The sequence below is a fragment of the Caloenas nicobarica genome, chromosome 9, assembly GCF_036013445.1.
Source record: "Caloenas nicobarica isolate bCalNic1 chromosome 9, bCalNic1.hap1, whole genome shotgun sequence".
NCBI classification, from domain to species: Eukaryota; Metazoa; Chordata; class Aves; order Columbiformes; family Columbidae; genus Caloenas; species Caloenas nicobarica.
The window spans coordinates 22,202,515-22,228,036 of NC_088253.1; the positions used below are offsets into that span (position 1 = coordinate 22,202,515).

Here is a 25,522-nt window from a genome sequence, read left to right on the forward strand (position 1 = left end):
AATGCAAATTCAGTTTTCCATGGAAAACACTGTCGGTAGCGTAGGCTCTTTCCCTAGTCTCAGCTTTTGTGTTAAACCACACCAAACCTTGGAAAACCCAGGCTTTGCTAAACCCCAAACATCACCAGAGGAAACAAACCCAGTTCAGCTAAAGCCTCTGAAGTTCTTATGTCTACATGGAACCGACATGTACCTGGAGCTTCAAAAAGAGAATCCAAACCTCGCCAATGCACCCCAAAATGAAACCAGCTGGGGAAAAGATGAGACATACAGGTGGTCAGCATGGCCAGGAATTGGGGCCAGCATTTGAAGTTTTGAGCAACATCCTAAATACAGATGGACAAATTGAGTCTCACACCAGTTTGAACTAACAACAAACCACCTTTTCTTGGAGCCAGGATGAGGAAAATGGCAACTGAGTTAAGGTTGCCTACTACCCATTAGTTTTCCTTCATCACACAGGATTTTAATAATTTATCTCGTCTGGGTCCCACCTAGATTATCATAATCTGCTGTTACTCTTTAGTAACAAGACCAAGTCCCCACTGCATAAAAACAATTAGTTGCAATCAATCACAATTGCATCCAATGAGGATTTGCCCAGCAACACTAAGCTTCAAAAGTCACCAAGTTGGGACCTGAACATTACATGTATCTTTATACAAATTATATAAATATGTTTGGGTTATTTTCCTGTGTTTTGTTGGGTTTTTTGGTTGGTTGATTGGGGTTTTTTGGTGGGTTTTTTTTCTTTCCCTACCCCGCCACAGCACAGCGGAATCCTGATTGCGTGCTGCCGCCTGTAACCATATATTGGCACCGTATATCGGCAGCAGCTGCTGGGCTGGCGTGCCTTGGCTTGCAGGGTGATCTGGCCATCAAACGCGGGGTGCTGGGATCAGATGGCGGCTGCTCCAACCTTGGCCAGAGGATTCCTTCGCCTACCTAAAGGAGTTAAGGGTTTTCAGCTCTGAAGCAAAAATACAGCAGAAATGTGCATTTTCAACTCCAAGGCACATGAATATAAGCAGCTAGTCTTGCTTAAGAGAGCTACTCCAGCACAGTTTAATGCTCATGTAAATAAGCACGTGCTGTTTTCTGCATTTTTGGGAACAGTATCAGCATCTTGAAACTCATGACTAAGGCTGCAATAACAAGCAGCAAGGACAAAGTCATTTTCTTTTTTTTTTCCCCCTAAAGAATTATAGCATGAAAACCTTGTTAACAGTGAAAAAATGTTCTGTTAGCATACTACGTAAAAACACCGGACTAAAGAACTCATCTAGAATAGGCAAAACCTTGAGTACACACAGTCTTGCCAAGAGCCACAAATGCATTCAAGTGCTTAGTTCAGGGAGAAACAAACGTCCCTCAGCAAAACCACTTCTGTGAGGTTCTCCCTTTGTTGGAAATTATGTCCTCGTACATTTTCAGGTCTCTGGTCTCAGGCTTTTATATTCTTGTTCCCTTCTATGCTTTTGTATAAATCATTGTTCCTTCATTCTGGATCCCAGACGAGATTTGACCAGTAACTCAGAGAGACAGAAAAAAGTTCTAATTCGGCATTTGAGCTTATTTTGAGGTACTGTACAACTATTAGACAACTGTTTCTGCAACACATCTTTGTAGCAAATACACAAGGGAATGGAAGACCAAAGGAGCTTTTATTAGTATTTGCCAAGGCAGTGAGAATGCCCAGGAACTGAGGGAAAAAGAACAAACAAAACAAAAACCCATCCACTGAAAACCTCAACATCTCAAAGCTTTGACTCTCCACACTTCCCACTAGATTTGACAGCATCCAGAGCAGAATGAAACAAAACACGCTTCAGTTTCAGCTCTGGTTCCTCACCATTTTTTTGCAATAGTGGGATATCTAGCAAATCCCTGAACTATTTAATAACAAGCACAGGAAGCAACACAAACTTTGAGCTCCTCCAGCCACTAATAGCCCTTTCATATCTACTGGTTTTGCAGACAAAATTCATTTATTATGCTCTCCCACAGGACTGTTTACAAGAAAACAGCCTGAAGCTTTGCAAATATGGTGGGTCCAATTGTATCTCTGCTTGAATGATACATGTTGGATAATTCAGCCATAGAAGACACAATAGAGATAATCTTCTGTTGTGTTTTATGCCGTTTCCTTTCAGCTGTGTGTATTAGTGATGTAATTTTAGCAGGGCTACCCCTCTGAGTTCCTGTTAAAATTAGCAACCCCACCATACGCTGATGAAATGCATCCAGTCCAGGCCGTGCAGTAATGCAGCAAGTCTGCTGCTTTTTTATTTTTTTCCCAGGGAGATAAAAGAACAAGTCAGAAAGCAAATGAAACATTAACCTTTTAGCTTAGCGTTTCCTTGCACCTGAGAAAGAAAATTGACTTTAATCAAAACCATTGTTTTGCATAACTACAGCCTGTGACATTCCAGCATAAAAGAGCCAGAGAAAGTGAAATTAGAAATGAAATGTGACAAAGCACCTCAGGGATTCCAACACTGAGCATTTATCTCTTCCCCTCCTTGCATGAGGCACAGGAACAGATACACCACATGGCTCAGAGCCACAGTCCCTCTATTCCAGAAATGCATCTGACTGCATTAGCATCGAATGTGTAAGGAATGTACAAGATATCCTGCTATATGCAGGTTTGGGACAGTATGACCCCTTAAAGTTCTCCCAGTTTCCACTATCTGCAATCCCAAAATGAGATGTTATTCCAATTTGCTTCCTAGCATCAACCCATGAACAACTCTATGTGCTTTCACTGCTCATACAGCTGTCAAATCTCTTAATCCAGGTCTCAATATCTGGCTCTGCTCTGGCATTTCTCAACAGATGCAGTTTATAAAAGCTGCATTAAGCCTGCATTAAATAGAAGAATCCAACTTTCCTTAAACAGCTCCAATAAAATAGAATGCATACAAGAACTTCACTGCTTTGATTGTTCTCAGCTTTATTTTTTCTTCACTTTGATTCTATCGATAATGAACCCAATATTAATAGCACTATTTTCTCATCTGGTTATTAGCAATAGGAGATAAGTCAGTGAAGGCACATTTAACTTAAGAAAGGAACATTTAACTAAGCAAAACAAAGGGGAGGAACTTCTGTCTACAAAGGGTGTCCAAAGAGCCTTTCTGACCACCAACTATAATAGAAAAATCCCCAACATTTTGACAGAAAGCGGAGTTGTTCCTCAGAGAGCCAAACAAATATTGAGTCAGCCCTGATGTGAAGCAAGAACTACCTGAACTTTACAGATACATAAACAAGACTCTACAGTAAATCACTAGTAAAGCCTTCACTATAACACAAGTATTAGTAGTTCTTGCACAGTAAATCTCAAAGGACATGAGGCACCAACTCCTTCTGAGTTGGAATCTGCAGTCCAAAAAAAAAAAAAAAAAAATCACTTACTGTCTTCTGACACCGTTTTAAAAATACAACCAATTTTCTCCCCTCTAACTCCACATGTCCTGCAGTTGGGCTCACGAGTTCCCATTTGCAAAAGGTCTCTCACCAGCATAAGTATTATTACATTTGTTATTTCTTCTTTACAGTCCATCTGTTCCCTTGTGCCAGATACTGAATGTGAGAAGTCATCATCGCTTCCATGGAAATAAAGTGTTGTCGTTTACTAAATAAGGCCACTTCCAGATTAGAAAGAAGGGAAGCAGAGTAAAGAAATATTTGCTATAGTAGTAAGAGAAGCAAAGAAAATTGGTGGCAAAGTAAACAACTGTTTCTGTGCAATGTTCTCATCCTTCCTCTCCACCCACCTCATCTTCAACCCAGAGCAATGTGTCACATCAGTGCTCTGTCGTACAAATAACACAACTCCTGTGACTTACTGCCCTACATGAAATCCATTTATTTTCCAATTCCCAATATCACCAAGTTCTCTAATGTTATCTCAAGTCCCCCAATGTCTGGTATCTTTTCCCTACTGTGGTCTGATTCTTTCAAAACCTGCCAGCCTCCCGTGTCTGCAGGGAAATCCTAAGGCTGACATCAAAAGTCAAGCAAGAAACCTTTTCAGATTTAAGTTCTCATGAAGTTTCAGATCTGGACCCAAGAATCTGTGAGGGATGACAACATTTCTATATGCAAATACCTGTAAAAACTCCAGCTTCCTACTGATAAAAAAGGAGAAGGAAACCACCTTTAGGAGAAAACAATTAACCTAAATGGAAACAAAAAAATGAAAAGCGTTCTTTGGAAAATGAGGGATTTAACAATGGACTCATAAGGGAAGGAAAGAACATCTCCAAACTAACAACTAACCGGCTCTAAAAGCTTCTTAAGCACACCTTACACTAGAAAACTGCCATTTAGTCATCAGTAAACTTGTGACAGTATCTAAAAGAAATCGGCAAGGACATTATGGTTTTCTAGGAATACGTGTGAATCATTCCTATTTACTACTTTAAAGTGATTTTTTTTTGTCTAATTTAGTTTAGGGGAAATTTTGTTTCAGATGTTAAAGGTGTTAAATTCTAAAGAGATGCAGTGAACAGCTGAGCATTTCTGACCATTTCACATATCCCTTACTCGATCTTCAAGCAGCAGACATGCAAATGTCCACTCCTAACGAGCTATTTGCCATCGGGCTGCAGCAGGAATTGCCAGATTAGAATCAGTAGTTCATGTTCACCTTCATTTTTTCTGAAGTCCCACATGACACGTTTTCTATCCTTCAATAAGTTTTAAAATTTCTCACTTCCTCTCCCCTAGTCCCCCCGTCTTTATAAAGGATTTTCAGTATAAACCCAAGTTTAAGCACTAGTTCCACCAAGACGTACACCTGGTAAAGTTCTCTCAACTCTTTCTATTCTGAGACCGCTACATTTTTTTCAGAAGATGCTCTGTATTAAGCAATTACCTAAAGAATCGAGAAAAACTGGGGTTTGCCCATTTAATGCAATTTTAATTAAAAGCTCAAGCTGTTTATGTTGTTTCCATTACTGGTAGAACGTCACACTATTGCTCTCATAGCTGTGTAATGACTATTAATATCCTCTGCATTAACAACTAATGTGCCACTGCAGGCGCTTCCAGGACTTCATAGACATGAACTGGCAATACAAGAGAATCTTTCTAGGAATGTACATGCCTAAGTGTTGCCTCCTGTGCTTCTGAAGAGCCCCGGGAAAAGGAAAATAATATTAAATTTGAGTTTATTGCCTCACATTAGATATTGACAACCATATTGTCACTATCCAAGATGAAGAATCTGCCCAAGGAATGTGTTACAGTGAGGTAAACTCCCTGGCATGGCTGAATTTAACAGCATATTATTCTTAGAATTTTTATTTTTCAGAGTTACTTCTGTTTATAATGAATTAGAACCAAGCATCATCCAATTCCCACTAAAACCCAATTGAATGGGCTTCAGTATCCTCCAAATGAAGTGTTTCACTGTGAAATGTTACTTTAGCAGAAAGCTGGTCTTTTTCTAATGTTATATTGCCCAGTACACAAATTCAGAACAAGTCTTTATATAACATAAGAATAAAAGCAAGGTTAAGGAGCAAAATGAAGCCTTATTTCCCACAGACCTGTGCTGCATGTCTCCTCTTTTCTGCAGAGACTCCAGCCCCATATCCCCTACACCAGACCTACAACAATACTACTGTCCACACCTACCATGTCTACCTTAAATTTTTTCAAATTTTCCCCATATTGCCTAAAAATACACACAAAACACCGAAAACAACGAGCGGCTGGGCAGACAGAACAGGATAACGGCTGAACTGTTCTTACCTCACCTCTTGAGGGAACCATGAATGAGTCTCTTCTATCCAAACACTACAGTAAATAAAACCTCCAAATGCCTCTGTCAAATTTGAATTAATTTTAATCAACAGGCTCAGCAGTTAATAAGATAGGGACTGACAGAACTGCTCAAGCAGTGCGATTCCATCACCTTTATTGAGGAAAAACACACAAGAAGCCCAAACAAAACTAAAGAAAAGGAATTATTATACTCTGCAGCTTCAAGATAATGCCCTTAGGTATATGCTTGATGTAAATATTATTTTAGGTGAATAAGGCATACAGTATATACACAATTAAAACTGCTTACAGGAAATTGTTTTCCATCATATGAACTCAAATAAGAGTCACTGGTGAACATACACAGTGTGACTTTCCACCGAAGCCAACTCCCTGCAGCTCTGGGCCAAGGGACAGGGTCTTCATGTAAAGCTGCCCTAGTGAAGGAATCAAGGCCATGAATTACAAGTTTCAGTAAGAAACACCTTGAAGTATTTGCACAAAGAGGTTATGACAATGATTTCACGAGTAGGCAGCTCGGAAGCCTGCTTTCCAATTCTTGTTATGTGATATGGGAGGTAACGAGGATGACAAAGAAATACTGAGTCCGGCCTCTGGAGAGTACAAAAGTTAACTTATAAACAGTTAACGACTAACTTCCCAGAGTCCAAGTGCAGGAGTGTGGAACTCAACCCCCAGCTCTGTCGCAGCCCTGGGGTGTTACTCAGCCTGGCCTCTGGCTTTGGATGCAGAAATGGGGATTCCAGGCCTGCCTACAGAAACAGAGTCCAACTGCACAATCAGGAACAACCTGGGATGAAATGCAATGTCTTCAATTTTTTTAAAACTATTAAACACTCATGAGTATTGTCTTTACTGCAAAATTAAGCCTCCAACCTTAATTGAACTTTAACTCCAGAAGACAGAGCTGCACGATTTATGCAACATACAGGCTTCAAGAATGTCTTAATATACAATAATCTTCCAGCACAGGGGAAAATATGCAACATCCAAACTTTTAAGTGCACTAATCCTTGGATTTGATTGCTAGAATTAACTCTAAATACCCGGTACTCATAAAACAACGAGTAGGTTAGAGACAGTGAGTCGGGAATGCGATGCCTTGGGTGTAACCTACCAACCTACATTGCTGAGCTTTAAAAGCAGAGTTCCACTTCAGAGATAAACTGAACCAAGTCATATACAAACAGCTGAAAAATTATATACAGTTGGTAGAGGGAGATTTTTTCCTGAAGTATCATCATAGCCTAAATATTTCTTTAAGCCCTACCCTAACAGTAGTTGACCCGATATTGTTGGAGATGATGTATTTACCTAAAAATAGAATAATCCAGCTACACAACTGATGCAGAACCAGGCACTATGAAGTCCGGACACTGAACCAAAGGGATTTCAGAGCTTTTTTTCTCCCTCTCTGTATTTTCTCCCCGCCTTCGATAGGCTGAACAACTGGTGTCAAACATTTCAGGAGGAAAAGAACTGTTGATTGCCACTAACTAAGAGAGATCCTGCAGTCTGGTTTCTTCTGCAAAAAGGATGAGTCAAGGGAGACCAAAAAAAAGTGCAAGACCATACAAATACATTTTGCCAAGGAAAATAAATTGAGTAGCAAAAATAGTGGTTAGAAGTTCTGGATAGCTTACACCACACACTTCTGCTGATTATTGTAATGAAACAATTTAGATACCAAAGCTCACTGCCTAAAGCAATCAGCTTAACCCACCCGCGACTGTATCCTACCTGAGGCCAACAGGATTACAGGATTACTGCAAACAAGGATATAATTTACATACTAATATGAATCCAAAATTAAATCAATACATTACTGAGATGCATTTTCTCCAAAGTTTGTTCTTCTTTGTGTCCACAGGTTGCTGTTGTCCAGTGAGTCCTGTGCTATTCTATGTATTTATTCTAGTCTGAGACACTATAAGGCTTTGCAGGACTCTGTATGTGGACTAATACCATCCCTTCAGTTAAGCAAGAAGTTGGACTGTGCTCAGCAGGAGTACTAAGCGGAGTACAGATTGTAGAATAAAGCCTACTGCACCCATTTGCCATCTAAAAGCTTTCCTCCTCTCCGTCTACAAAAAGCAGTTTGTGTCTATCATTAGACACATGTGTTACAAGAATTGTGATTCAGCTTCACTATATAAGGATCAAATTTCAACAGTTGCTTCATTTGAAATCAGACTGGCTCGGAGACAATTCTGAGGTTTTGTGTGGCAACAGCGGAAAGGCAAGATAAATATACAGGAAACACAAGAATAGGGGGATTTTTGTCACTTCTCAGAAAATGAGACTTGTTCGGTCGAGGAAACCATCTTCCAGACGCTTTGTGGAGACAAATAGCGGCAAGAGCAGTAATGAACATCTTCTAAATACCAACATACAACTTCCGCTGCAGAAAATTTAAAGCAGAGGCTGTGACAAATCAAAATTTTACTCAGTATTATGAGAAACTACAGTATGAAGACTGCACGGTCTTCACCCTGCAATGTTTTGCAACTTGCATTGCCTTTATTATAAAGATTCTTTTGTTCTGCATTTCAACATCTGGTCTAATGTACTTTATTCCGCTGTGCTTTTGGAAAATATGCTGTGGTCACTGACCATGTTTAATACTTTGCTAAAATATGTCACATGCACAGAGCAGTACTTGCCTTCAGTGTTATCCACCTAATGGCCAAATCATTCTGCTTGGAACCTTACAGTCGGAGTAATTAATAACATCTCTGGTGTACGGGAAATTCCTATCACTTTAAAAAATGCAAAATAACCTGAATTTTTCATTCAGCTTTGATAACCGTAACTATTGTCTTTTGGGAATTGCTACACAAGGTCAAAACAACTCTACATCCATAGGCTTGTTACAAATTAGCTCTGTGAATGGGACTTGCCATAGGTCAAATAGCTCCTTCTGGACTTTGGCATGATGACTGAATTTCTCTTAGCTACGAGCACAGGATTGCCTGCAAAACAAGAGTTGCTAGTGAATATACTATTTTTAACCAGTTTTCTTTAACCACCTGGGTTACTTGCTACTGGGAGAAGGTTTTGAGGTGGCTCCCCAGAAAATTTAGGGTGAAATCCTAAATTGAAGACAACCAACTTTGGTGCCTTTATCAGAATCCCGCCAAGTAAGTTTGCTGACTTTGTTGGCATCGTGCTGGGAAACACAAACCTCCTTATAGAAGGGGCCATCACTAGAGAACTGTGCTGTTCTAAAGTACGTGCCTACCAGCCAAGCATGAAATCTCATTTTGGAAAACTGGAATCAACATTTCTGACACGAACACCTCCTGCAGCTCTATTTGCACTGGTTCAATTCTTGTTGTATTGCAGAAAAAAAGCCGCAGGCAACACAAGGAGGAGAGTGTGGCTCTCAGCTCACCCAGCATGCAAAAATACCCCAACATTCATTTGAATTTGTTTTGTTCATATCAGTGTTAAAACCGTACTTAAAACCTCACTACATTGTAGAAACAGCGGAAAAGGACAGAAAGATCCAGCAACACATCTCTTTTGGAATTGCAATTACACGTGACACAAGAATCTATCAGTATTTGCCCCTATTCTCCTTGACCAGCGAGATCTGTCAATACCTTAAAGCCTGGAAATAAGCCTGTCTGCAGCTTACGGGCACGACACCACCACGCAGTCCTTGAGAATATGGAAAGTCTCCGCTTCCCAAAGTTACCTCCAGTTAACACAATTTCCACATCTCTGAAAACAGGTTTGAACAATCCTAAATCAATCAAAAAATATGAGTAAAAAGCACAATTTATACTGCACGTTACAGATATTAGATAGACCTCAGAAGGGGTTCATATCCTTGCAACAATACCCATCTATTTTTTTTCTAAAAAAAAATCTTTGGGCCAAATCTTTGAATTTTTATTTTACAAAAGAAAAGTCCAAGAAAGCACAGATACCTGACACACTTATGTCAACAGGTACAGGATCTTCCTAGAGCCACAACTCTTCACTTTGCAGCAGCGTCCATCTGGTTTAACCTGCTTTACCACTGATGCATACAAAAGGGAGACGAGGCTTTAGCTAAGACTGAAGGACCAGCATACAAAAAAAAAATCACTGAATTTTGCTAAATAACCATATGATTGTCCCCAGCTGGTCACTACTCCCAACAGCTCAGGCATTACAGCATGGATCCAGAACCCCAATATCTGTCAGTGTTCACACAGTCAGCTGGGCCTCGGAGATAAAAGGGAAGGTTCACAGATTTCTCAGACTGACATGCATTTTATAAATTTGTTTCCCAAGGCAGCAATATTCGACGCAGATATGATGGTGAAATTATTCAGGAGTTACGTATTTGACAAGTCTCTACGTGAAGCATGTATGAATGTTTCCAGCTAATCACAAATGCAAACAAGTGCACCCAGACTTACAACACAGTTTGTTAAAGAGTATTCAGCAATATACTGCACTCTTCTTGTCCTCATCCATGTAGAAACTTGAAATATTTTAAGCTAGTTTCAAAGCGTGGATTAGGGAAAATACAGCCACCGACAGCTTTCAGGTTGAAGCCTACTACAAACCCACTCACTGTTTAACTACACACAGAATGTGTTATGGTACTGACATTTCTACAAATCAGAATTAAAACGATTCACAATACAACCTATCCCTAATTCAACTGCACCTTTCACAAGCTTTCTCATTTTTCTTCTGTTTCAGCTACAGCCTTTTTAACTGAGACACTTCCAGCTCCAGTATTTTGCCAAGAGAGGAGTGATGAATTTAGGCAGCTCACTATTTCTGACCGCAAGCGAAAAGAAATCCTGTCCTCTCAAGCTGTCTGAAACAAGACTCACTAGAAAATATCAACACCAGAATTACACAACTGGTCGAGCAACCTGTCCATCCCATACTGTCATGACTGAATTTCATGTGCTCTGGGTTAAAAAAATTAGCAGGTCCTGCTAAATTAAGAGATGCATCTGTTTGCTACGAGAATTAGAAATCTGTACAAGAGCGGTGGTGGTCTCCAGGCTGGTAAATAATTTTACTCCAAGCTTAAGAGGCAGAACTCCCTACCAGATAGGTCATCATATACCGTGGAGAGCTCAACACAATCTTTGCTGCTGGTGAACCAGAAAGCAGAATATCAGTTAGTAAGAAAACTATTTGTTCCACAACCCCTTCTACCAACTATCACTAAGGCAACCTATAAATTAAACAGCTACATTCCCTGAAAACTAAGCAGGTATTCTATAAGAGAAAAACAGATCAGAGGAAAACCTAATTAATTTTCACAGTGTACCATGCCTAATCTTGGCATGTATGGTACTGGAACAGCAGTCGCAGTAGAAATGAACAGAGTGTTGAACCCTGCCCTATTTTTAATCAGATGAAAGCCCCAAACCCAGCCATGCTTCTGCTTAGTGTTGCATTTTCTTCTACCGTGATGGCTTTTACAGCTGGAGAAATAGCTCCTTACAGCACTATTCTGCTGTAAAAATTATTGCTACTTACAGCTACTAGGATTATAGCTGAGTATGTCACAGAAAAGGAGGTGTGGTGGTGGCAAACCAAGAACATTTCCTTGGGACCTTTAACCCTTTCCAGTCTGTATCAGCTCCTCTGAGTGAAGATGTGCTTTGAAATTCTCGATCATCATTTACATGATTAATATTAAGCTCTATCTGCAAGGTTATGCAGCAAGTCAGTGGCAGAGAAGGAAACAGAACTCCAAAGACCAATTCCAAATAAAAAAAATAATTTGTATGGCCCATGACAATATTTTTAATGACATTTGAAGGCAATATACCAGTGCTGCTAATGTGATGGTGTATTCACTCTGCATTAGTTCTGCCATAGAGTTTTTTTCATTAATACCACAAAGAGTTCACAAAAGCTGTTCTACACAAATTGCAGCTCACAGTTCAAAGACTTTCCTCACTTAACGGTGCTTTTCATATGCATTAAACAAAAATACAGTTAGACATTTTAATATTTGTAATCATAGCCTGGAGTGTGGAAATGGAATGCATACTTATTAACTCAAATTTGCTAAGCCCAGCTTTTAGTCAGGTCAGCACGCAATATAGCATTACAAAAATAAGCCTGGCTTTGTAAAAACATTCAGGGTGCCCAGATGTGCTGAGGAAGGTGCAAAGTCTCTCCTCCCCTCCACTTCTCACTTACACATTCTTGGGAACCAAGAGAAAGGTGGAAGGGGAAGCCTCACTACTGCTTTAAGCTGGTATTTCAAGTCATAAGGAATTTTGTTGCTTATTTCCAAAAGAAGAATAAACACATTTGTCTCTCACCATTTTTCACTGACAAACTAGCACTTCCTATAAAAACTCTTCTATGGCTTCCTTTGCTCAAGCCAACCCAGAAATAAAGAAGCAAAATTTGTCTCCAGTCACAATTAAAATAATGCTAATGGCCATGCAGAGATAGGAGCTGGTGCAGACAAGGACACACCTTTGGAGTGTTTCCCCGAAGGCCTCTTGGGTAATGACTCCTCAATGGAATGTGTTGATGTGTGTAGTACGTTTTCCAAACTGTTACTGACACTGTTGATGGGGGTCTCGGACCTTGGAGTGACCTGGAAAGAAAAGAAAAAAAACACACACAAAAAAGCAATAAAATAAACTGAGGGAATGTGCAAACATCACACCTTCCTGCAGAGTGAGCAGAACCATTTCTGAGCAGTCCAGAGAGGTTTGCTGCTTCTAAACCCAGGGCTGGTACTATTGATATTCCACAAGTAACAGTTCAGGGAAGTTGTTTTGGTCAGGAGCTATTCACAAATCTAGATTAGCTTGGCTAATCTATAAAGCTACTTAAATCATAATTCTTTTTTAAACAATAGTCCCAGCAGTCAATTGTAGAGATATTGCGAGACCCTTAACCTCTTCACACTGCAGTTCTTAACGTTTCGACAAGAAAACTACAGCAAAAGGGCTCTTGGAAAAGATCATTTTTCTGTTATGTCACCTATCTACACAGATGCAGACTGAAGGCGTTTCAAAGTATTTCCACACAAATTACAAGGAATTAATTCCAGTTTAGCAAAAAAACTAATTTTCTTGTCTTTGTCATTTACAAACCTGCTGTCATGATCATTTAAGCGAAAAACTGCATGCTAAAAATGCCCAGGCAGAAGGCTGCATCATCAAAACAGACTTCATGGCCTAATATGTACTTTCTAACTGCATTTAGCGTAAGAAAACATATTTTCACCATTACTTAAAACTACAGAAACAAACATAAGTCATTAGAAAAAGCAGAATTGAACGCTGCCTATTTCAGCTGCTGTCCACAAGAGCATTCGCAATTATTTAGCAACACATAAAAACATCTATTACTTGGAGCCTAACATTCGACACATAAACAAGGCAATTACTCTCTTGTGTTCTAGGTAATGAGAAGCAGAAGTGGATGAACAGTTACATTAGCAGGACTGAACACAATGGTTTAAGTATCTCAAAGAGGAAAGTGTACTTAAAAAGGTAGTTAAGATTAACAAAAGCACTCAGATTAGCCAAGGCATTACTTGAATTTCAATTGCCACATTTTGAATCAACTGGAAATCCTGCTATGGAGAGTTTTAATTAGAATTTAACATGCATTTTAGCCTTTCACAAATCACAGGACAAAGTGCGCATCTTGACATAACAAAAGCAGCTATGGTTTATTCACGGTAACTCATACCAGAGACTACAAGTTCCTATAAGGAAAAATACTTGAGACAGTGCCACGAGTTAGGACAATTTACAATTAAAGTAATGTTTTGCTCACTCTCCTGCTAACCTTATATATTGACATCAATTGGAATACACGATGTAAATCAAAAATAGCACATCCCAACCCCTATACAATTACCCATTGTAAGCTCCATTTTAAGACTGACATTTATAGATTTATACGTGGTGTAAGGCAGTAGCACAAGTGAAAGCCTCTGTATACTTGACATCCACTAAAAAGCTTCTATGTGCTAAGAAATCAATCCAGACAGACAGCTGAGTGTCAGAAGAAAGGATTGCAAGTACCTGCTTTCCTCTTCAGCACTTAATCTATTTTTTTGATCAAAAATAAAGTTTACTTGTATGCTCCTACAGCAGAGCTTTCCGCCAATAACAAAAACCTAATATCAGGCTTTCACATTAGAAAATTCTAAGCCTGGAGGGAGGGTGGGGAGGAGTTTAAATCTCCTCGCCAAAGTCGGTCTTCACTAAAGCTTATCTCACACCGTCCCATTAAACTCTCCCTCCGTTCCAGCAGCCTGAGCAAGCACAAAAATGAGATTCAGACAAGACTATGTTATCCTAAATCACCAGGTTCCAAATATTGAGGACAATCAGCAAGTATAAACACAGAGTACTTGAAAATGAGTCAGAGTGTAGCCACATGGTCTCAGAAACACCTAAACAAGCAGTTTTTACAATATATTGCCTCCTATCTTATATTCCCTTTTCTCCACTATCCTTACAAGAAGTATTACGGCAGTTTAAAATTTGCATTTTGTTTATACAAAGCTTCCAATTCTTTCCATAAAGATTTAATTTTTATCTACTTGGTAAAGATTAATTTAGCCCATATGCCTTGACTGAGCTCATATACTATCTGATCCAGTCGCACATCAAAGCAAAGCAGTTTCAAACTGGCCTAGAAAAAAAAAAATCACAAAGCTCTGATTAGTTCCAAATGGAGCACTTTGTTAGTGAGCTGAATGGTGTTAGAACCAGGGAATCTGAGTAAAGCTTTCATTCCAAATTGTAAGTAATTTTTTCCACTGACTTAAACATACCAATACTGCAAAGGTTTGGATTTGTTTGGGAAAAGTAAAGCAACAAAAAACGTTTTGCAAAGCAAAGTTTCATTTCCAAAATAGTAACAGCTTTTTTTTTTTTTTTAATTTGAGGCCAAGCAAAACACAGAGGAGCAATAACCCATCAGCTACAAACTGCAGAAGATACCAGCCTGGGAGAAACATTGGCAAAAAGTGAACAGTAGATGCCCAGGGAGGTCTTGCCCAAATTCAACCGTAGAAACAAAGTGTCAGGAAAATTCTGGGAGGAATGTCCACCATATATATCCAAACACTATTGTAATCCTTAGTTCGGGCTCAGCACAACCAACTACTAACCAGCAGTCAGTAGATTCTGAATAAAGAACAAGGCATTCCTATGAGATAAAGATTCTGAAACATGGTAAGCAAATTGCTTTGGACTTTTCAGGATCTGTAACATCTCTGAAGAAATGCCATTAAAGAATAAACATCTGCTGTTCAGACAACTGTTAAAGGCTTGTTTACTAAAGCAGTGAGAATCCACAGTAAAGGTGGATAAGCAGGCGCCACAGAAACCAGAAATGTTCAGGCAGTATATCTAACAAACCACAGGAGTGACATTTATAAATGCAGAAAAATTCACAAATCACTCAAGGTCTAAGAGGGCACAGCATCAGGCATCTAAGCAGAAGACTTGGGATTTTTCAACCAAAATTATTTGAAAACATCAACAGAAACAGTCCACGAAGACTAATCAAACAAAACAGCAACCTCAGAGAGTTAAAGCAATAGACTTTTTTTCACTATACCTAATCTTACCCTTAGCAAAGCATTTTGTAGGGGGCCATGGAAAAGGAAAGCCCTGTTGCACCTATCCATAATTTCATTAGATTATTCGTAAGTTATTTAAGCACCAGAGAGGCCTGTAGGCTTATTCAACGACACGAGAAGATGCACCACCCACATGAGTGCGGAAGAGATCCTTAAACTATTTTTGCTCAACTATAACGTTGTGTCTGCTCCCTCCATAGCAAAGCATCTGGCTCACAGATGAACTTCTGATTTTCCACATTAAAACCTAGCTCGTCTCTTGAACTTCAAGTAGTGGCCATAACCAAAAATAACAATTCGTCACTACCTAATGACTGAGGCCCAGCCTGAGTTCTTCTGTGCCTCATTCTCCATAGTAATAAAGACGGTATCAGAAGTGGGAGCAGCTACCGAAAAGCGCATCCTTCCCAACAAGCACCAGACAGAAAGATCGGAACCCTCCACCCCCAGGAGGTAACTGGGAAGAGAAGTAATTGCTTTGGCCATCATCACATTTTTCCCCTTTTCACCTGCCAGCAGATGATGACATTTTTTCAGCAGAGTGCAGTGATTTTCTTCTCAGCATCACAGATGGACCAACAGGCACAGATCTTCTTGGGACAGCAAAGAAAGTTCTAGAAAGCTCTCCAAAAGCTTTGATCGAAAAGCACATAGAAGAAATTAAATATATATATGTGTGTATATATATATATATAACAACAATATCATTGGGAGTGGGTACTTCAACAGATGGAGTTTCTCTTTCAGCCACTGTCACCTGGAGTGGCTCTGCCATTGTCCAAGGCTGTGGAAGTCAATATGAAAAATGGTAAATCCATAAAGTCAGATGCAGTAACTGTTTCCTCTGCTCCCCAGGGACAATTCCTAACATTTAATACAGCAAAGGCTTTCATAAAAATAGCAGGACTGATAGGAGTCAAACTTAATGTGGTAAGAATTTTACCAAAATGACAATTATATGTTCCTTTTAAAAATAACTGAACAGAACACAGAAAATATACGGTTTAATAGCAAAGTATTTGCTGACTTAGTTTGAAGTAGAGCCAATACTAAAAATCAACATAGCTTACTACCTAAAGTGTAACATGACTTATAATTTAAGGAAAAAATTATATAGGATGAGGGAATAAAATGCTGATTTCTATACCTAGTTACGTATGAAATTTAAGGTCACGTATTATTCAGGAAAAGTGAACAAAATATTAAAGCAATGAGTCAGTTAAGTAAGATCCTGGAGTCACAGCTAAAAGCCACATGAACACATTCTCCCATTGATCACGCAGGAAAACTTTGTCACACGTGTTCAGTTTTCAGAAGTGGCCAGTGATATCCTGGGAAAGTCCCACAGATAAATGGTTCTGCCGATACTTTGGAAGTGTCCATTAAAGGTTTTTCATCATCATAAACTGCCCTCCTTGCCTGAGGCTGCTGCAGATAACATGTAAGGGTGCGCTCAGGAATTAGAGTACTGAAAAAAAAACACCCACAGTCAACTCCATTCACTGCTGTCAGTTTGACATTAGTGAGTATTAACAGCAGCTTAGTTTGAGGTTAACACCAAGGTGTTTAACACAGTGCGATCCTGTTTGCAAATATGCTCCAGCAGAAGCTTGATAGCATTGACACAGCCCCTGCACGTTTCGGCAGATAAGCTGCTATTTCCCAACGCAGGTAAATAACTCTGGTTCACAAATAATTTGAAAAAAAAATGCATTGCTAACACTCAGGTGTCAGTCTATCGATGCATGAGATTGTTTAGTAGGTTAAGTCTGAGGCAGAAACAAGAGGACTCAATGAAAGGACCTGAAACTCAAAATCTATCGAGGCTACAAACCCAGGAGAAGCAAGACTGAGCTCGTTTGTGCAAAGATCTGCGCTCACCTCGTAAGATAAACAAGTGAAGCTTCGCTCCGCAAAGTAGTTTCAGAATTCTTTAATATTAACTAATGCCACATTTTATGCCACCACTACAGTCTCCAACAGTTAACCGTAGGAGCTTGCCAAACAGGCAGAATATGGGATTTCCCGCTGAAGAGATACACTGAGTTAAAGTTCGAACCCTGAAGGGAAAAACTACAAAAGGCAACAGAAAAAAAAAAAGCAGCATTAATACAATAAGCTACAAAATAGCATCTGTTTCATCTACCTGATCTTCCACAATTTGCTGTGCCTGACTGGCCAGGCTGCAACTGCAACCGGTTCACTCTGTGCTAATTCAAGGCGCTTTAATTCCAGACTCCTGGTGCATCAGGCGTATTTCCAAAAAGGCAGACAAAAAATTTTATTTTTTCCCTCAAAACAAAAAAGAAATCACATCTGAATTTTACAAACCAATCATTAAAAACACATCGAAGCAGATAACTGCTTATAACCCGCACTGATGTACAAGCATGTCCCTGTTTTGTAACCTGAATGCCACCGAAAGCTAAAAGCACTGCCACTGGAATGGAAGATTACCTCAAATTTCCCAAGAGTATCCAAAGTGTAACATGGTCCTATCTCCTATAAAGGCCTTTAGACCTTAATGACATCTGCCTTTAAAATGTTAATATTACATTGACTTTAGAGCTGCCCTACGTGTTGCCAGCATATGGGTGCGAAACGGACCCATGCGGCTGGTACATACATTTGGGAGGTAAAAGAACAGTCAAAGAAGCAATTCCAAAATCCAAAGTATAATCCAAGCAAGGGTACCGTAAACCTTTCCCTGGCCGAATGGTTCATTGTCACTCCAGCCTCTTCTGCAACAATTCACAAAGTTGGCAGAAGTTATCTGACAAGTCACAAATTCACTGAATTTTATTTCTCCCTCCTTCCCTCCTCAATATCTGCTTAAGTAATGGCTTAAGTGCAATACAACCGGTGGAAAAAATAAGACACTGGAAAAGAATTCATAATATGCATGAAAAACGTTCACTTGTGCTATTTATCACGACTCAGCAGGTCTTTAATTAAATTAAGATCTTGCTCTTAAGTAATTGATCTTATTATTTCTGGACCACTTCAGCTATTTACAAAACCCCTGAAACCCTATACTGGCCAGAACACCTGTTAAAAAGTTTATCCCTTCCAATACTTATTATTGGATAATCATATCAATGACACCAAAGGAAAAATTCTATTTTAGCATGAGGCAAGAGCAAGGAATTTAGATGTTTGCTCATTACAAAAAGAAAGAAAGAGCTGGAGCATATCAACATCTCTTTGCTAGATTTAATACCATTTCAAGTCTAAATGGGGCAGGAGTTGGACTCAATGATGCTTGTGGGTCCCTTCCAACTCCAGACATTCTATAATTCTATGATTCTGAGATTCAACTTGCTCCCACTCTTTTGCCAGAAAGTAAAGTCAAACTCTAGTTTAAGCGTGACAATGGTTCTCATTTCGACAGACGAATTACATCTAGCATTTCCGTAATAAGATTCTGTGTATTCACAGAAACTCTTATCTATTCTTGGGAACAGCGTTTCTATATTTACCTTTTTTTTTTTTTTTAAGGAGAAAGAGCACTCAAGAGTGAGTAATAAAACAGATACTGCAGTATTTGAATGTAGAAGATGACTACACACATCTCTTTACCAGACCACACTTCAGATTGTCCCAGGTACTGCAGCACTGAGAAGTCCAGAGAAGAATCAGAGCTCTACTCCGCTGGAAAGAGGCACATCTAATATCCAGCTAAAAGATTACAGGATCTGAGTTTTAGCCACTCAAACATTTTAAAAAACCCACTAAGCCAAATGGTGAAATACTTCCAAACAAGGATGCTGTTCAGTACCTTTGAAGTCAGACACTGGAATGTTTGTTAGGTGTGGTTAACTACGCTGGCTCTGCTTTTCCAGGCAGAATCTGCATATGGCTCCTACATTGAGTCAATTAAAACAGTTTGAGGTCTGGTACAGTTCAGAACATCCAACACCTTACAACAGGCATTTTTATTCCAGAGGAGATGAGGCCCACTGACAACTAACAGTGACACGGTATTTAGTAGGGAAAAAGAAAAAAGAGTAAATTTAAAAGGTGAAGTGGGACACACTCTTAAAACAAAAACTTCATTCAGAGTGTGCAAAAAATGGGAGAACAGTTCACGGAAAAAACATCATCATTATAAGCTCAAAACAATTTTTTTGGCTGCTCTGTCCCTGATGTTTGTATGTACAGTCCATTTCCCCAGCAAACTAATTTAGGTTCTTAAAGTCAAGTTCATCATGTAACACATGACAAAGCAAAGTGAATTTGGTGGTAAATAATGCTGTTGCTACATGAGACTGCTGTCTTCCAGGGACTCCTTTCTGTGTTAAGCTCATTTCTGAAAATTCTGCATGCTTGAGGCTGAACCATCTTAGAGTCACAAAAAACTCTCCAAGAAGAATATCGGTAAGAAATGAGCCAGAACTGGAAGCCTCATTTTCTTACTTGGAACATCAATAGGTGTACGTAAATCCTCAAGTACCCAGAACACCAAAGGGACAAAGACTGGCACATGGCACCAGCTGGAAGCTCCAAGACCTGTCCATGCAGCTCCTGATGATCATTTCATGTGGTTTTGGAAAATGAGATCATTCCCAAGATAGCAACTACTGATACCGGTGAGTAAACATCTCTAATCCTAGCTAGCAATTTCTATTAACATGGCAATCTAACTCTATGAAATACTTTCTGTGGGTTAGGAGGCTAAAAATTAGGTTTTTATTATTTATTCTATCCCTACAAAGCTAGCATAAAAGCCATAAAGGCAGCTGACATAGATCACTTAACACCTAGTCTCTTTACTCTGTGAAGACTTAAGGACTCCATGGTTTCAACCCAACAAGTAATAGATTTTTCCACCTCATCATTCCACAGACAAAATTTTAAAAAACTCTGAATATTTCTGAAGCTGGCATATGTAACTTCAATCACCTGAAGCAACCAGTGCAGAAAGGTGAAGATATTTGAAACAGGCTCCTCAGAACATCAGCTCTACACAGCTCCCAATACACAGTCTTTAGAAGTTTTAGGCGAGCTTATGGAATTAGCACGGGTGAAAAATAGCATCTTATGCTATAAACTTGAAATAGCCATCAGCGCAGTATTTGGAAGCTGAGTAGGCAAGAGCCCTTCTTCCCATTCACAAGATAAACCTGAAACAGCCACAGAACTACAGCATCACTGACTTATATTTTCTTTCAGCTGCAAACAAACTGTAGTCAGACCCACCATTTACAACTCTGGTTCTGCAGCTGAAGGCACCATCAGATCATGGCACTAACAGCACCAAAGAGCAGGTGCTAAGTAGCCAAAGCATTACCTTATTTCCCTATTTTTAGAGAATTATCTCAATAAATAGATGAAACAACTCGAAGAAATACAAGGTGCCAGATTCATTAATAAGTTCTCTAGTTCTGGAAGTTTTGTCCTCAGTATTACCAACACATGTTGACTTCTTGAGAGAAAAATTCAGCCCAAGAAAGAGTCATATTATTATGTCTAGATGAGCACCAGTATCCAAGTATGTCCCGGTATATCATTATCTACAAGACATAAGTGTTCTGTAAAGACAGCATCACTACAGCCTCAGAGCAATCAAAAATGAATAAGACCATTAAGTTTTCACCCATAGCTAAAAGATGTTGTTCGCCGTCACAAGTTGCACACAACAGAAGTCAGAATGGGTGCTTCAAGATGTTGGGAGACCGTTCTGAGACATTTCTCCCTTCTCTGTGGGTCACGAATTCAGTAGTGGCAATTCCCCATCAAAGCACCTGGACGTGTAGGTGCTCAGGAGATATTTGGATACTGGTTTTCATGTGCCCTGGTGCTTCCAGCTCCACCTCCTGTACAAGAAAAGCAAAAATTTGCAGCTCTAAGGACTCTACATCAGCACAAAAATGAGCCTTGAAACGCTTGGCTCTAGCGCTGCCCAGAAAACCATTCTCTCCTTTGTGGCAAAAGTATAAAAGGCAGCTGAATAGAGACCTTAAGGTACAAAACCAGCCCGAAAACTCACTTGCATCACTTCCAGTTAAAAATAAGACCATTATGGTTAATCCCAAGAACAAAAGTTTTTAAAGACCCATTTCTTTATGCATGGGCTTCGTTTAAAGACAACTTACACTGTTTCAATTAAAAAAAACCAAAACAACCAAACAAAACACATACATCCTCCTTAGATTTTATGCCTACAACCAAGAAGTTTGAAGAAGCCACAACTCAAGTCCTGCAAGTGTTGGCACCGTTCAAAATCAGAAGAAAATACCGGACAAGAGGCAGAAATTATCATCTTTAACAGAGACTAAAGCAATAGTCTGCTGTGGAGAGAGCAGTGTTCTCCCTACTTAGGGCAAGGAAACATGTTCATTTTGTACTATCAGGTGGAAACCATGAATCTAATAATTACTGACCTACTTCAGGCCAGTCACAGCCACCTGTTCCTGTAAAGATTCATATAATCCCAGAATAATCTCAACGAGCACAAATTAAAGCACAAATATATGGGCAGCTGTTTTGAGCCTCCTTGTAGTCAGCAATTGCCGTAGACAGTAAAAGACAACAGCAAAAACCAGTGGTTTGCATCACAAACCAACTTTAAATGCGTTCACCTACCCCAAAGCAACCTGAAGAATCATGGAGTGTCTATAGCAATTTTGTATCAACTCTTCAGCCTCTTTGGTGTTTCGCACGATTTATTTGTGAGAGGTTTTGCTGTAAGACGTGAAAGGGATAGGAGATGGAAAGAGGACTGCAAGCTCCAACCCTCTGGAGAAAAAGTTGTAGCTAATGTCAAGTTGGGTCATATTTTAACAGGACTGACTACAGAGAAGCAGCACATTTCCATTTGTTTCTGCAAAGAGAACAATGAGCCCTGTTCAACTTTGTTGCATCTCCCTGAATAAACAAGTTAAATGTAAATTATAAAGAACTGTAAGGGACCTCTAGTTATACAGAAAACCAGGTAGTCACACAGGGTTAGTCCCTGTCCCACACGGGTAAACACAGAAGGATCCCTGGTGCTGCTCCCCACTCGCATTTCATGACACATCCAAACTCCTAAAAGTTTCTCAGGACCTCAAACGCTGACCACTTCTCCAGCTCATTTTCTAAGGACGAGCTCAAAGAAGTTCACCCTTGAGAATTTAGGAGCAGCATTCATACGATTTAACCTCAAGTACCCACTTAGCGTAGCTCAAACTGGAGTGAAGCAACAGGAATGATGAGAAAGTGCTGGCTCGGGGGAAGAAATTCTCCAATTCCAAGGAGGCTGAGGAGCACGGGACTCTTGGCAGGAGCAGCCCAGCTCAGCTCGCTTTCTCTTGACATCTGCATTGTTTTTTCCTAGGTGATGTTACAACACAAGTATTGTCACAACATAACTTGGTAACATCACAAGATCTAAAGTCCAGAGTGTTGGAATTGATTTGTGCATATTTAAACAGGGCTGAATGGAGAAACTTTTTTTTTCCACTTGCTTCATCCAAGTTCTGTTTTAAGCCAACTGCCTACTCTAAAAGTAGCAAAATTACCCAGCTATTGACATAAAATAATTAATAGTCTTAGAAAAGGAAATCTGCATCTGTTCAAACAAAACACATATCCAAGAGACTGTGAAAGCAAAGTCATTATTTTTGTTCCCTCTCAACTACTCTGTACTTAGCAACCAGTATTCTTCAATGGCATTTTTTTTTTTTTAAGTATTTTTAAAAGACAACCTTCAATGAATTCAGAAGAAAAAAGGCACTAATTAAATGCCTGTCCTGTACACCTTGTTGCTGGCATGGAAAATGGTCGGATGGTTTCTCCATCCATCTTAGATTGACATAAATAGTGCCGGAGTTTTTCAGCTACATAAATCGCGCACTATTTGTGAGGCTTGGAAAGCATAATCTAAAAAATGTTCCTGCCCACATAATTTTATCTTACTTTGGGAAAACGTGTATGATTTACAGTCTTTCCTTTCAAACCTGGGTTCCGTGCATCTTTTGAATAACGGAAGTCACAAGTAGTTAAACATCTGAAAGGAAGCTTTTTCTGGTTTTAATTAAGCCCTTCTACATTCCATGTGAAATATTCTTTCCATCTATATTTTATTCACGTAGAGGTTTAAGCTGAATAAAGAGACATTACAATACCTTGTTCTTTCCCCTTAAAACAAAACATCAGGAACAAGGACTGTTTAAAGGCATAGGGAGGGACAATTAAGAGAAATACGAAGTTTACTAATACTCATCTAAATTTTAGAATTAAAGCAGCGGTATTCAAAGAACATGAAATTTGTACTCCGGGGAAGACTGAGCGTGCATTTCCACCTCAGTTTGAAATTCAGTGCTCCGTTTAATGGAATCTGTACTGAGCCCTCAGAAACAGGTTTGCTTCGGATACTACTCCAATACAGGGATTTTTGTAGCCTTCAGGTATACACCAGCTCTCCTAGCAGAAGGATAACAGTTATTTGCTGACTGAGCCCGTAACATCCTCAAAAGCTCCAGCCTGTTAACTGATCACACACACCCCTTAGCTGGTGCTTAGTCTGAACTTTCAAGCAGGTTAAATTCAGTCAAGATAACAGTTTGACTCCTTAATTGTAGCAGGCTAAGAGCACTTAAGCAGTCAGTAATATATCTAATTAGTAACAGCACGTCTTATAATGTTACTGTCTAGCTAAATTGCTGGCAATTGAATGAAGGAAGAGCAAGCTAATGATGGTGAACCACTGACACCAGGATCAATACCCAAGATACAGGGTGACAGGCAACCACAACATTTAAGTTTAGTATCAAAAACTCAACGTGTATGCCCATTGTTCGCCTAAACAAAACCCAGACCCACCAAGACACCTTTGCCACTGAACAGCTACTCCCCAGGCTCATTCTCCTTTCCAGCTTCTTCCAGGGAAACTTTTAAACAGATGCTTGTTCCCAAATTTAGAGATATTATGTGTTTGTTGCCTCTGCTAAATCACTGGTCTTCCATGCAACTGGCAAGACTGTCCCCTCAGTGGGAAACAATCAGTTAAGGTTTATACAGCTGCCTCTTCATCTGTTTGTGAACCCCTCCTCATTTAAATGTCATGAGCCCAGCAAAACTCCACACCCCCCCACTTTCTGCCCTCAGTTGACCATCCCCATCATCAACCAAGTGATCTCTGCCAGTCATCACAAGAATGCCCACACTACAAGAAAGGTTTAAAGTCAGAGCTGAAGATGACACAAAGCCATTACAGTGTGCAAAAGCAGGATACCCACCTTATGGCAGCCAGGATAGGTTGCCATGGTGTTGAGGGTAGAGGTGCTGGGATTCTTGCTGGTGCTGGCCATGATATTCTGGATCTGGGTGAGCTCTTGCCTCAGCACCTGTTTCTGGTGGAAGCTGAACGCCGGGTGGTTGGATGCCATGGTGAAAAGCAACAGGAACTCGTCCCCCGTGCGGCCCTCGTTGAGTTGCAGCCCATAGTTATTGATGACGGAATCGATGTGGGTGAGGGTCCGGAACAGGACCCCGGCCGCCTCTCGGTGGGCAGACCCGAGCAGGGCGAGGGAGACCAGAAGTTTGCTGCGCACCACCTCGTCCGTCAGGTTGGTGAGGCTGCCCAGGTCGGCGGGGTTGTTGGCCTTGATCTCGGAGTCGCGCAGGGAGTGATAGTCCTTGCGGGCCAGGTCCTCCAGGCAGGCGCCCAGGAACCGCAGCTCCAGCGGGATGCACAGGTCCAGGAGGCCGCACAGGAACTCCACACGCTGCGGGGAGGGCAGCTCGGAGAACCAGCGGTACACGCTGTCCCGCTGCAGCCGCGGGCACCGCTTCTCCACCATGGTGCTTCGCCTCCCCCCGGCCCGCACGGAGCAGCCCCTGGGGCGGGCGGCGGCGGCGAGGCCGGGCGGCAGCGCCCCGCCACCCCCCGAGCGGCCCCCTCCGCGCTCCCGCCCCCCCGGCAAACCCGCCCCCCGGGGGGCGAGGGGGCCCGGCGGCGAGGAGCGCGGGGGGCAGCCCCCGGCGGCGGGCAGGGCCGGGCCGGGCCCCCCCGAGGGTGGGCGCCGGGGGAGCAGGCCCGAGCGCTGAGGCGCGGCCTGGCCGCGGGGTCCCCGCCCGGTAGGGCCCGGCGGCCCCGAGCAGGCCTCTGCGCTCCCGCGTCCTCCCTCACGGGGCGGTTGC

At 40.7% G+C, this 25,522-nt stretch overlaps 1 protein-coding gene across 1 annotated transcript in view; it reads right to left on the reverse strand.

Annotated features, from left to right (window-relative positions):
* The window catches only part of ZCCHC14 (zinc finger CCHC-type containing 14), a 48,321-nt gene extending 22,971 nt beyond the window's left edge, over positions 1-25,350 (reverse strand). The window contains exons 1-2 of the mRNA XM_065641145.1: positions 24,619-25,350; positions 12,256-12,379 (exon numbers count right to left, since the gene is read on the reverse strand). Coding sequence (XP_065497217.1) covers positions 12,256-12,379; positions 24,619-25,182 — 688 coding nt within the window. The 5' untranslated portion in view covers positions 25,183-25,350. The remainder of the gene's footprint in view (positions 1-12,255; positions 12,380-24,618) is intronic.
* Between the last annotated feature and the right edge of the window lie 172 nt (positions 25,351-25,522).